Source organism: Leuresthes tenuis, unplaced genomic scaffold (genome assembly GCF_036924035.1).
Source record: "Leuresthes tenuis unplaced genomic scaffold, fLeuTen1.0.hap1 SCAF_12, whole genome shotgun sequence".
Classification (NCBI taxonomy): Eukaryota; Metazoa; Chordata; class Actinopteri; order Atheriniformes; family Atherinopsidae; genus Leuresthes; species Leuresthes tenuis.
This window is the reverse complement of record NW_027325366.1, coordinates 23,403,556-23,416,886: the sequence shown is the minus strand read 5'-3', so window position 1 is coordinate 23,416,886 and position 13,331 is coordinate 23,403,556. Positions and strand designations below refer to the sequence as shown.

Below are 13,331 nucleotides of genomic sequence, written 5' to 3'. Positions count from 1 at the left end.
TTCACTGACATGTGTCAGGGAGGTGGGCTGCAGCATGAGGAGCAACACAGTCTGTCTCAGCTGTATTCCAGTTTTCAGACTGCCGTTTTAAAACATTGAATGAATGAAGATGGAAGATGGACCCAATTCTCACTTTATGTAATCACCTTATTTGATTACACTGTAAAACCAGCAACATTTGCACACAGGTTTTCTCTCAATCACCAGATCTGCTGGTAATGTCCCACAAGACTAATAGAAATCCTGAAAAAGCTGCATTGATGATTCACCAACAACAGCACAAACTCCACATCAACACACCCACCTTCTTAATATCAACATTAAGTCGATATTGAAAAATACTGATTTTTCAGAGGGTTGTGGATGTTACCGTGGCAACATAAGAGGGTCAGTCAGTAGCTCGTGCCAGTCAGACAGGCAGACAGAGGGACAGACAGCAGGGGAGAAAGGCAAAGGGAGGCGACTCTCTGTGTGTGTGCATGTGTGTGAGTGACTGAGCAGGAAACTCACCATCTGCGGTCTCCATGACGCTGGTGTGGTGGTTGTAGCTGCGGGAAACGCCTCGCACCGAGGCCACCTGGGGCCGCTCCGACAGCCCTGTCACGTCGGGGGGCGCTGAGTGGTTATCTGTGATGAGCGGGGTGTGTGGGGTTAAAAGGTCAGGCCTACTTTGGGCTGTCGCAATAACATGAAAATCCACCTCTTGGGTTAGCAAACACCCTGATCTAACAGCGGAGGGATTTTACTGAGGGAATGGGAACTTTACTGTGTTCTTTTGGCGCAGTAAAATGGATTTAGACACTAATTTCTCATTTTAACTCCATCCTGACTACACTCATTATACAGCGTACACAGTCACTGGGAACAAATTTGCCTAAAACTAGCTGCCTGTGAAGCGTGAGTAACAGGTCTCTGGATGTTGTGATGGCGTCTGTCTGTTGCCACTGCTGTGCCGAATTCTGAAAAAAAGATGCTTCACGTTCACAGCAAGTTTGACAGATCGAATCCATGATGCCAACACTTCCTTTAACCAATATCAGTGTCATCTCTGGTCAACTCGATCAATCCAATACAGCAGATCTGCCACAACTGCTTCATTTCGGAAAAACAAATGTTTTTGTAGACATTATCAGAGAGATGTTCATTTACGTAAAGACCTCTGAAAATCACTCATTTCAGTTCAACAACACGACACAACCGCAATCTCAATAACAAACTTTTTTTTTTTAGGGAAAATACTACCTCCATAACAGGGCCATTAAAAACTCAACATTCTGATCTTTGTAGATTCACATTTCAAGATTGAAGTGTTGTTTTGGATAGCACGACATTTTAGACAAGTGTGTGATGGAGATGGAAATGTCACCAAATAATGCTGATATATAATGTAACAAAATCAGCACCCTGAGAGCTCGGGTTCACTTGTAACGAGTGATTTCCGACCCAAAGCTCAGGTTAGTTTGATCATTGCCATGTGTTGTATGATCTTTAAATGCTGTGAACGGATACTTGTCATGTCCTGCTCAGGTGAATTACCAGGGAACGGAAAATATGCTCGATTTATTTACAGTTTCATTCAGCACGATTCGCTGCCATCACTTTACAGCAGCAACCTTGAAGGGAGATGAGCTGAAGAAAAAAAAAAAAATCAGGACAGCTCGTCTCTGATCAGATATCTTTGTGCCCGCAACACACAGACAGACATGAAAACACACACACACACTTGAGTATGGCAGACACTATCTCACACAGCAAGACCGACTGTGACAAATCCACTAAATCTCATTAACTAGTTTCTGACACTGAAATGGCAACATGGAACAGGCAGTTTTGACCGCAATTAGGCTGCAAGCTCTCTTACATGACTGAGTGACAGTGAGATGGCAGACGGTGGCGACTAATTAAGGAGACGTGATTTAAAAGAGCCGCTGGTTTTCTTTGTCTTACAACCATTAAGGGCTTTTCTGTATCTGGAGGGAGATAAGGCCTCGGAATGTCTGTGATTAAACTGCCATTGTAGAGAAACAGTCACGAGACATAATACAGGTGAAGGTGATTTTACCTTTAATACATAAAATCGCTGACTGGCTCAACAAGCTTCTGCTGAAGTCAACAAATGGAAGACAAAGAAAAGTGTGAAAATCTCTCTCTTCGGAGGCTGACTCGTGTTCAATAGTTAAAATGACAAAAAGGAAACTGGCTTAACCATATATCATAGCATTTGAGTCTGTGTGCGTCACTGACCTAGCTGGGTTTGCGCCATAAGGTCAGCCAGTGCGGTCGCTGCGGCGTTGGCGTTGAGGGCTGGGTGGGAAGTGGTGTTGGTGATGGACCTCCCTCCAGGGTGGGATGAGGTGGATGACGCGGAGGATGAGGTGGACGAACCCTGGATGACACGGTTAAACCAATGCTCAACGGCTGGGTGGCCGTGGCCCTGATAGGGTGTGGAGGTGGCCAGGCGTCCCTGCCGGCGCAGCGAACCCTCGTCTTCCGACGCCGAGGAGGTGTCTGTGTTTGACAGGTTAAAACAGGGCAGCATCATAACAGTGGACAAGAACGCGGGGTTCTATAGTGTCACCAGGACAAAAATCAAGATGGAACATTGCTGCACGGTCTTGCCGATATGTGGATGATACATTATTCTACTTATACATACTCGGTAAAGTATATATAAGCCAGTGGGATGACAAGATGATTCCGATAGTGATCGAGGCCATTAGGCAAAGGGATGCTCATGGCTTCTTCTTTGGTAGAGAAAGTTTTTGGCATTTGCCTGTAAAATTGGTCACACTACCGCAGATGTGCGAAAATAAAGTAGACCACGTGCACATGACAAGATGACGGAGAAGAAAAATCAGGTGTCTGATAGCAAACTGATAATCTACCACGTAACATAAACCATTACCTGCTTATTGTGTTATGTAACAACTCTGATAATCTCAGCTATGCCTCATAGTTATCCATCTGTAACAATTTATACTGAATAAATATAATTTCCCTTGAGTGATAAATTGAATTGAAGTAAATTAAATTGAATAACAGCTGACATGGTCTTTCAACCACATGCTGTAGACAAAGAATTTTTCTTCACATGCCTGCAATAGCACTTAAGTTCAACACAAGACCTCACTTTAACTTTGCAGACTGTGGCTGGAGCATGTGATCGTATAAAAAAAATAAAAGAGACTTTAAGGACCTGATGTCATCTTCTGAGAAGAAGTGTTGGAAAACAAGCATTCAGAATCCTCTGAAGCCTCAGTTCTTGTACTTTGTCATTTCAAAATGTGGGCACATTTAAACATGCAACATTAAAATACTCTACATATATAAAAGAAAATAAGGGAGAGCATAATCTGTCAGCTCTAAGGAAATTCTACCTGGACAAAAACCAAGCCAGTGATGATTTTACCAGCCCTCCGGAGGGTTCTGTGAGCTACCGGTCTCATCAAAAATAGACCAAATGGGAAAACCTTGAAAGTAACACAAGGACTGTGCAAAATGCACACATTCCACTTGATCCACTGCACATGCCTGTTCTTTTAACAGGCTAATTTAAGTTGCACAACAGCAGGCTGGGGCTAGATTAGATTTGGTAGAGAATATAGTGCGGTGAAAGCAATAAAACTGCTCAGTTATCACACGTTCAAAAAAACAAACCGAACAATTGTTTTCTAAATCCCATTATTCATCTTTCTCCACATAAACAGTGGCATCTGCTCGGCAGCTCCCAAGAACACTACAAAACTCATTCACACGTCACGAAACACAACATTGAGGGATTTGAGCACAACAAAGCTTTAAAGAATGGGAAAAAGAAGTGAAAAAATGACTACTGACAGCATGGGACAGATGTTTAGAAAACAAAGCATGAGTCTGTCTGTGTGTGATCTGCACAGTTTCTTCACACTAGTAATAGGTCTTCAGATAATTAATCCTACTCATCCCTCACAGAGTGCAGTCACAAGTCCACCAAACTGAGACACTATTACAATCGCTGCTACTTTCTTCAAGCTTCCTCTTGGTCTTGCGGAGGTTGTCAGAGGAGGGCTGGAGGGGGTTGAATCAGAACGAACCAATTTGATGTCTACAGCTGGCAGACTCATGTTGGTTATCTCACATTTATGATTCCGTTTGTTATTCCGCTCCCATCTCTCCGAATCTAAAGTAACTTTGACATAGTTACACGCGAGGGATGAAGGACAAGGAGGGTCAGAGGAGAGATTCCAAGTGAGAACAGAGAAGGCAGAAAGATTTAAAAAGACACTGACAGATTTAAAAAAAAAAAAAAAAAAGAGGGAGTATGTGCCACATGTGGACAGAATTAAGGACAAATGGTGAAGAGTGAGAAAAAACAAAGGTAGGCACTGATGGAGGATTTGGATAAAGGTTAGGATAGTCAAGACATGAAGGTATGAGATCTCAGTTATTCCTCTGCACCAATTAAATATTTTTGTAAGGAAACAAAGACTCAATAATAATGCAGTTTCAGTCCAGCAGGTAAGAGCGCAAGCAGCTTTTCTCTGAGCTGATTTACAGATTCAACTCTACTGGCTTACACAACATCACAATGGTGGGTTACTGAATGAGCTCTAAGACCATAACAAAATTAGGTTCGACACGCTGGAGCTTCCAGGTAATTCATTGGTTTCGAAGTTGTCCACTGATAATATCTTGTTGACGGTACTTGTTCACAGCTGGCTTTGAGCTGCATGCTAATATCAGCACACGCTCATATTCATACACTGGCTGCATTAATGCTGAAGTAACACTTCAATTAAGCACCTTATTAAAGACTCGGTCCAATAGGCTTCCTCGTGATCACACCCCCCACAGACAAGCAGCAGAAGAGATTGAAAGCACCAAAAAACTTCATCGGCGACCCATTCACTATAATATCCCCCTGATAAACTTGAGCTTACAGACTCACATAAAGCCATTTCAAAGTGTTCAAATCTATCCACCTTAAAAACAAGACACAGTATATAACTGCGGATCAAATTGTTTGTAACATATACCTTATGTAGTTCAGAGTCTTGTCAGTCTTTGCTACGCACCTCATCTGAGTTCAGTAAATTCCTCAGAGTAACTCAAAACACCTATGAAGAGCCTCTCTCCCTCTCCCATTTAGACCCCAGTGTTTAAGCCCTTAATCCGGTTACTTGCTCCTCTGCTGTGTCCCTCTCTTTATCCAAGGCTCGAGGCTCTCAGGCCCCCCACATCATACACCGAAGATAAAGTAACTGCAGTGTTTGGGAGACAGTTGCACAGATTACTCATCAAAGGACTGAAAGAAACACAAATCGAGAGCCCCGGAAAAAAAGGAGTTACAGAAGGCAAAAATTCTAAAATCAACTGTCCTACAACACAAATGGTTTTAAAACCAAACCAAAGTTTGACATTTTGATAGCGTGTTAAAAAAACAAAAAAAAACAACTGATAATGCAACCATTATGCAGCTCAAGTGGGAACTCTGCCTGGGTACACAACAGTCAGAACCAAGTCCTTTATAGCCACAAAGAATGGACACATTCATCAAACTGCACATTTTCTTCCCAACAGCAAATGCTCGGCAACATCATTTTCAATTGCTGAAAACAGAGCATCACTATCCCACACTTTGATGGGAAGTATATATACGGAGTACAGTATAAAAGAGCCGAAGTCTCACCTGGTGGGGTGCATGCCTCGACTGAAGACTGAACTAGCACAGACCGTCTCTTAGAGGGCATGGGCATTTTCCTCTCTTTGTACTTTGCCAAAGCTGCTTGGACGGCCTCTGTGTGCAAGTCTGTGGACACACATCCATATACTTTAGCTGCAGGGTAAATGAACAACATCTGATATCTAAAACTTTATGGAAGAAGGGGCTTACCAGATCTGAAGCGTTCATCCCGGGTGTTGGCAGCCCGGGACTTGATCTGTTTGGAACCTGGAAGGACAGCTTGGGAGGAGACCTGAATCCTGTTGTCAATTTGCAGAGATGGATCTACACCTGCAGGGAAACAGGACCAGGGAGAGGACAGTGTATGGCAAAAAGAAAAAGTAGATTGTTGTCCAATGATCAAATGTAGAAAAATTTGCAAAATTACTCTGCAGAATACGCCTTGGAGAGAGAGAGAGAGAGAGCAATGGTGAAGAATATTGCTCATCTAGATAAAACATTCATAAGCTTAATGGCAATCCCTACTTAGGCTGGTCTCTTTGAATAGCTTGGAATTGAGAAAGTATTTCTTTAATTAACCCAGCGTCTCTCACAGCTTTCCAGCTACTTCTAAGCTTTCCAAGGAAAGCACATTTCACAGCTGTATCTGAAAGGAGGTGATTAAGCACCACGAGAGTCAAAAAGACATCATCTAAATGAAGCATTCTAACATGATCAAACTCACCATCCTCTCTGTGAACTGCATGCTACTGATTCATCCTGTAGCTTATGTTATAGTCATTTGAGCTCCATTAATTCCCTAGTAGTTAGCATCAGAGGGGAAACCCAAGACTGTTGCCTGAAGCAAGGTCACAATACAAGCTCCAATAGTAATCTTCCCACCACTTCTGCCATCACTTCTTCTTCTGAAGCTCTTGTGATGCATTTGTTGCATGCAGCCAAGAAAAACATGCAACTGAAACTCAAAGAAAGAATTCTGACATGCATTTCACAAGACATAGGATGTAAAAAGTGACTGAATGCAGTCTAATTATCCTGCAATATTTGACCCTAATAAAGAAAGTCTCGACAGGAGACTGGATGCAGATTAAATCTGGACAAGTTGCCAGTCAACTAGATATGCAAAATCTTCTCAAGATTCCTTCTTGTTATGCATCTTAGTACATCTTAACCTTGCTCTGTTGTTGTAGATTTTTAACCCGACCAACTGAACTGCACCAAGCGGCTGCCCTTGCTGGTCGACAAATTAGAAGAAGACTTATTGACAGGGTCCTGGCACGCCACACTCAGTCAGCTACATAAAAGATCTGGCTGGCTGACCCATCACAGACCCGTCCAGCCAGCCAGCCATCAGACCGCCTGGCTTTTCAGCAGCAGCTTAGTGAGGATCAGTGAACTCCACGCAGTCAGCAACTCTCAGACAGCAGCAGCATACACACACTGCAGTGGCAAGCAACATTCACACACTTCAAATAAAATCTGCAAAACAACAAGTTTCAAGTATTACTCAAAATAAAATTTTAGGGACACGTAGTGCATGTTTGAGTTTGACACACACTCGAATACATGCACCACATCCCCCCTGAGCACAACAGACATTAATGTGAGCTGGTCTCCCATATTGCTCTGACATGCCAGTCACACAACAGCCTTTCCCCGGCTCCCGGAGGACACAGGTCTATAAAAACGAGCCAGAACGCCAGACCCGGGTTGCTGGGCAGAACGCACTCCAGAGACGCACCACACTCATCCAATCAGAGGTGTGCTCCGTCACAGCAGACGTCCTTATTGGTTCAAAGCGACCATTGATTCATTTTTACCACCTTGCACTTGCTTCACCTCCAAGAGAGAAAATATGACCATCTGACCTGACTCCAGTTGAGAGTTATACGTATATATCTCGATATTAATGGGAGAAACCACATTATGTTGGATTCAATTCCTCAAGTGCCCTATATGAACCGACTGAAAAGAGTCAGTTTGAGGGAGCTTCCTTCACAGTAATTTAGTGATGACAAACTTTAATGTATCTGCAGTCAAGGAGAGCATCCAATAAATATTTCTTGTAGCCATCAACAAACACCCGTTTACTGGAAGTTGCAGCTATTCCTTCACTGCGCTGCATTCAGGTTCTTTAAAGTTTGCAGGAGTCGTCGGCAATGCAGGGTTCAGCTCTCTATGCAGATTTAGGTCAAGACTCGGTGAATAACAGTTTAAAACATCCTTTTAAATCTGTCTTTCATGCTGATGGACATGTGCAGCAAAAACCCCACAGCATGACAAAACCTGTATCTATGTTGTACTGATTGTACTGTATGTAGGGTATCCTTTTCCTTTTGGACTTCATTTGATCAACTAATGCATTGTAGTCAGAAAACTGTTTGCTTTAATCTGTCCACAGAATATCACTGGTGAAAGACTATGCCAAAGTGTGTGTGTATTGAGGGATGTATCTTTGGCCTTGTAACCTAGAGAAGAGGGGTGATTTTTTTTTTTGGCTGTGAACAGTTGAGTCTTACATCGTTTTTTCCCCCCCAAAGGAACTTATCTGATATGAAGGAGTGCCGGTTATTTACAGCAATGTACTGTTACTCAAGTCTGTCCATCTCTGCTCAATATCCATCACTTCCCCAATTGAAAAGATTGATCTTTTCAGCCTAGACCTAAACAATGAATAGCCAAAAGAAAACACATAAGATCGATAGAGCAGAAGAGCCATGGAAATGATCCACCCAAGCTAAATAACAGTCCTGCTAACTCCAGTGGAAAGCCTTAAACGAGCAGCCCACACCAGACTTTGGTTTCCACTCAGGCTTGGTGCTGTGGGACCAGGCCAAAACAAAGATTACTATGGACGCAAGATATAAGATGGAAAAGCACAAAGCATACAGAAAGCAACTGCTCTTTGATATTAGCTTCAAACACTGGCAGAATGGGCTATGACTGAGTGACTGCACCAATAAGGATCAAAGTACACAGATGAAGAATTGTACCATATGTAGCCCCCTACACAGTCAAATAACCTTCAACAGTTCACAACTCTTTTCTCCATGAGCTTCCCCGTCTCCTCCAACCAAGATCTTGGAATTTAAATTATGGAAGCTGCAAAAAAAGCTTCTTAAAAACATATTCAGACAGAATGATCATATCCATCCTGATCTCGCTCTCGACGACCAATTTATCGAGCAGAGACCAACATCCCTAATCTCCATTGAGCCTTTAATTTATTTCTATTTGAATCAAACACAGTATACCGTATGGCTAATGGAGGACTGTAGCATAGACAACAGATCAGATTTACTGAAATACACGCGTAAAGTATAAATGTGTTCAACTGTGTCTTTTCTGACTTTGCTTTTAGACTTTTTCTTGTGGGATTTACGGTTTTGATTTCTCTTCACTCTGCCTTTGGATTATCTTTACCGTTTCATCTTTGAAAACTAATGTGGGTTGTTTATTAAAGTTTATAAAAGTAAAACTAGTTAGATGTTTTTCCTAATTCTGTCAGCAACTATCAAGAAATGATACTAACTGCCAGTCAAACACGCAACCCGAGTGAAGATAAAGCTTTAAATGAAGCTGAACAGAACATTTCCAACAGGCCTCTGTGCCTTACCTTGTATCTGAGGGATGTAAGGCGCCAACAGCTTGCTTCTTTTCTTCTCATAGCCCTTCTGAGTGATGTCTCCTGTGCAGACACAGACAGAGAAATAGAGGAACAGACAGATAGAGAAAGAGAGAAAAAGGCAGGGAGGGAGGAAGAGAGATGAGTCATTAGCTCAGCTGTGCCTTGGTGTACTGTGTGTTTGTCTGAGTGTGCACTACTGCCCCAGGATCACACTGCCAGGCTGGTTACACTGGCACCACAGGGCACCAGATGCAGGTTCTGGTAAGGAAATGCTGGGTGTTTTTTTAACCAAACAAATACAAAGACACACAGAGGAGGAGAAACTGTACTTATCGATGCAGGCCAGCATTAAAAATGCTTGAATGTAAATAAAATTGTGGAGAATATTTCCTGAATATTTCAACAATGACATAAGCTGAGGACTGGGCATTTAAATAATAAGTCATCTGGTGTGTCTGGAATATTTTACCAAAGTAGAAATGCTGCCGTCAGCATGCAGTGAACTCACCGCAGCAGTCTCCCCTCACAGTATTAAAATGCCCTGTGTTAAATAGGTTCAAGCCATGAGGGAAAAGACAAGTTTACTATTGCAAGTTGGCTCCCTGTCTTCATTTGTTTCAGTAGAACAAATGAAGACAGGGAGATATGAATGGAGAGGGAGACCGAGACCAGAAGGAAGACGCAAGGACAAAGCTGGCGATGGTATAGGTCCACGTCGTTTTACTGCCCCGTAAAGGCAGACAGACACATGCAGTTACTGTTCAAAGGTCTTAGGAATTAAGTGAAAATGAAGAGGTTTTTAAAATGTCATCTTTTTCCAAGAAAAAACAAAACACAGAAACTTTACAGTGCGAGTAGAAAAAGCATAATAAAAAAAATGAGGTCATCGTCAAATGTTTTACTGTCCACGTGAAGTCTATTCAAGAGACAAAGTAGGTCACAGAGTTTGCAGTAGCGTGAAGGAGTTTGGGGTGGGGGGGTGTGGAACTGTGTTTCTGTATACAAGATATTACTGTAGGACATAATCTATAATCCAATAATCACGTTTAAAGATGTATGTACATGACAAAAAACTATTGAAAGATGAGGGGCTTTGGGGAAATGATGCCTGACAGGCGTGTGGGCCGATGAGAGACTCAAGCAGCCACTTGACAAACAGCATCATTTAGGAAGGAAGCTAGAAATACTCACACAAGTCAAGTTCTCACCGTCTGTTTCAACTGTTGGATGTTCTTATATTCCACCCACCCTTTATATCTAATTCTACAAGCTCTCAGTGAGGGTCATGAGATTGGATGTCAAGTGAAACCAATAGTGTGCAATAAAGCTATTTGAGCAATAATACTTCATTAAATGGTTCCATGCAACTTTGCATGTCTTCACCCGACCCAACAGATTAGTTGCTGGTATGAAGCGTGTTATTCTGAAAGATGAACCGTGTAGGCACCAAATCTTCAACCTAGAGTCCCATTTCATCATCAATCTGTCAAGCAATTCTGTCAGCTTGCATATCTTGGTTTTTATGACGTGCTGCTCTTGATGCATCTTTCCAAAATTTTTTTAACAAAACGATTTGCCTTGGTTTACTCTGTGCTCTTCAAGTCTCTTTAACACAACAGTGCAGCAGTGTGAAGGCAGGTGATGTTGGCCCCACTGCTTGCTGCGCTGCCCGCTGCTCCTGACTCACCAGTAACAACTGAATGCCTGCACTGTTAAATGTCCAAGAGAGATGGAGGCCAGCAACAATACAGTGCTGTCCAGAGGCTGAGCCGCCTGACCTGACACTGACTCTTTCTGGTAATAACTTCTGTGTATGTGTGTGTGCCAGCGTGTCTAAGTTTGCACACCACAACAGCCAACCAGCTTGACAACCACACAATAGAGGCCCGCTGATCTCTGCAACGGCTCCAAATTCTGTCCCGAGTAGACAAACACTCCCTTGCACACGCTGATCCATCGAGTTATGTCTCAGAGAGGCTAATCTTTTGATCTGAGAACAAACAGTTATGTCACTAAATATTGTGGAATGGACTAAACTATTAAAATGATAATGACCTTTAGTCTGAATCTTCGAAAACAAAACAACATAAGTCTCAGGAAACCAAGGGATTATAATATTTCCATTGCAAGTGCACGTGCAAGTGAGACTGCACAGTGTGTGTGTGCATTATCCACAGATGGACACCGTTTCCCTTCTCCATTTAAGCTTTGAGTGCCTCCATAAGAGAGAAATGGGAGGATTCAAAGGTCAATATGTTGCCTGCTGACTGGGGAATAACGGAGGGCTTTAAAGAGTGGTGGGATGGGGCTCAGATGTAAAGATGGATGAAAGAGAGCTTAGTACCTACAGTCAGAATGGAGGACTTTTGGCTTGCAGGACATTTGATCTAACCTCCTTCAGCCCTGTGCACGCATAACAGTCTGTGTAGTGCAACCAAATCGTAAATAAATATCCGCAAAGCATGAACCTGGGATGAAGGAGAGGAAAAACTACAAAAAAAATAAATAAAAAATCTGAGAATGACATTTCTCTTAACATGATGGTTAGGGAATTATCACAAGGGGCTCAGCTGGGGGACATTTTTCTCCCCTCAATCAACATCTGCTTTCATCATTACTGTGCTCTTATGTTCCCATCGTCCCTCCACTCGTTACGCCTTCATCTCAGCCGCAAAGGCTTCAATAACAACTCATACGAAAACCCTCAGCTGACCTCCGAACACTCATTTCAATTACCTTTAGCAGTTCACGCTAAGCAGATACACACACACACACACACACGCACAGACACAGACAGAAAAACAGGGATATCATGTTCATTGTTCACATATTTTTGGAGTCAAAAAATGTTATCTAACAGAGCCCATGAGCGTTATTTTCTGGCACATTATCTAATGCTGTTACCGTAAACATGGTGTCAACCAGCCCTGAATCCAATTTCGACAAAGAAACGGTCAATCTTGTGACAGCAAGAAGCCTGCCGTCCTCTGCTTTGGGTTATTGACCGTGTGTGTGACTGATGGCTATTGAGTTTATTTGACTGCCGGCTACTGACTGAAGCTGCTCTTTCAATGAGGCCCATTAGAGAATTACACCACAGACAGCTCTTCAATCAAGGGGTAGATACTGAAACACAGCACATTCCTCTACAAGCCAACACAAACCTATTAAGAATAGATAATGAAACTTTTCACGAAGATTCTGAGTCTGTTTTACTTTGAGATCTACTTTAAACAGAATACTAGAAGCAATAAGGAAATAATGGGACAGGGTGTTTGCATTTTCTTTGAGCCAGACAAGTTTCTGTGTTGATATCACATGTAGGTGCAGGTTAATTCACAAATGCACGAGAAGCAGAAACAGCCGTAGCAGCCAGGGTTTGACAGTGGTACTGCAGCCGTTTAAAGCCTTGGATCCGTGTGCATCTCTCCTGCTGGCTGCCAGTTAAAAAGCAGAACCCACAGGCAGAGTCGTATTGGACGGTAAAGTGTGTGTCTACCGGGCAGACACTTTGGCCACCAGCCAACAGCAGTAAGCGACAACAGCACCAATGAAATAACAGATGATTCAATTAAAAAGTGCTTGGATTATATTTCAGAATTACCAAGGCGTGCATCTAATCGTTTTTCTCGTCACTTAGTTCTCGCCAAATGCTTTTTCGTTTGATTTATTCCTAGTTTCAGAAAACAGTAAAAATGTGCATCACTCTAGAATTTCCTGAGGAGGTGACATTTACTAAATTGCTTCGTCTGACAGACGATTTGATTTCAGACGACAGTGACAACCATCTATTCTGATTAATTATCTGATACTGACAAAGGTTTACAGATTCAGAACGAAACTCATTCATGTGATCCAATGCTCCCTTTTCTGAGATCAATCTTTTATTGCAGTCAAGCGTTTGAACACAGTTACCTTTTATTTTAAGTACTCTGACTTGTACTCAGTGTCTTTGCTTGTGGATGCATACTTTTTTTTGCCATATTAGTTTAATGTGGTTATATCAGTACAGTGACAGGACTGTTTGGTTGTTTGTCCCTA

The 13,331-nt window shown here is 42.4% G+C and overlaps 2 protein-coding genes across 7 annotated transcripts in view; one reads left to right on the top strand and one right to left on the bottom strand.

Moving 5' to 3' along the window:
* The window catches only part of snx4 (sorting nexin 4), a 289,781-nt gene that overhangs the window by 238,650 nt on the left and 37,800 nt on the right, over positions 1–13,331 (top strand). The gene's annotated exons all lie outside the window — the stretch shown is intronic.
* The window catches only part of dip2a (disco-interacting protein 2 homolog A), a 65,034-nt gene that overhangs the window by 19,180 nt on the left and 32,523 nt on the right, over positions 1–13,331 (bottom strand). For all 6 annotated transcript variants that reach the window (XM_072397182.1, XM_072397181.1, XM_072397183.1 and 3 more), the window contains 5 exons: positions 9,279–9,350; positions 5,873–5,992; positions 5,669–5,788; positions 2,245–2,508; positions 511–627 (listed from right to left, as the gene is read on the bottom strand). In XM_072397182.1, the coding sequence (XP_072253283.1) occupies positions 511–627; positions 2,245–2,508; positions 5,669–5,788; positions 5,873–5,992; positions 9,279–9,350 (693 nt within the window). The remainder of the gene's footprint in view (positions 1–510; positions 628–2,244; positions 2,509–5,668; positions 5,789–5,872; positions 5,993–9,278; positions 9,351–13,331) is intronic.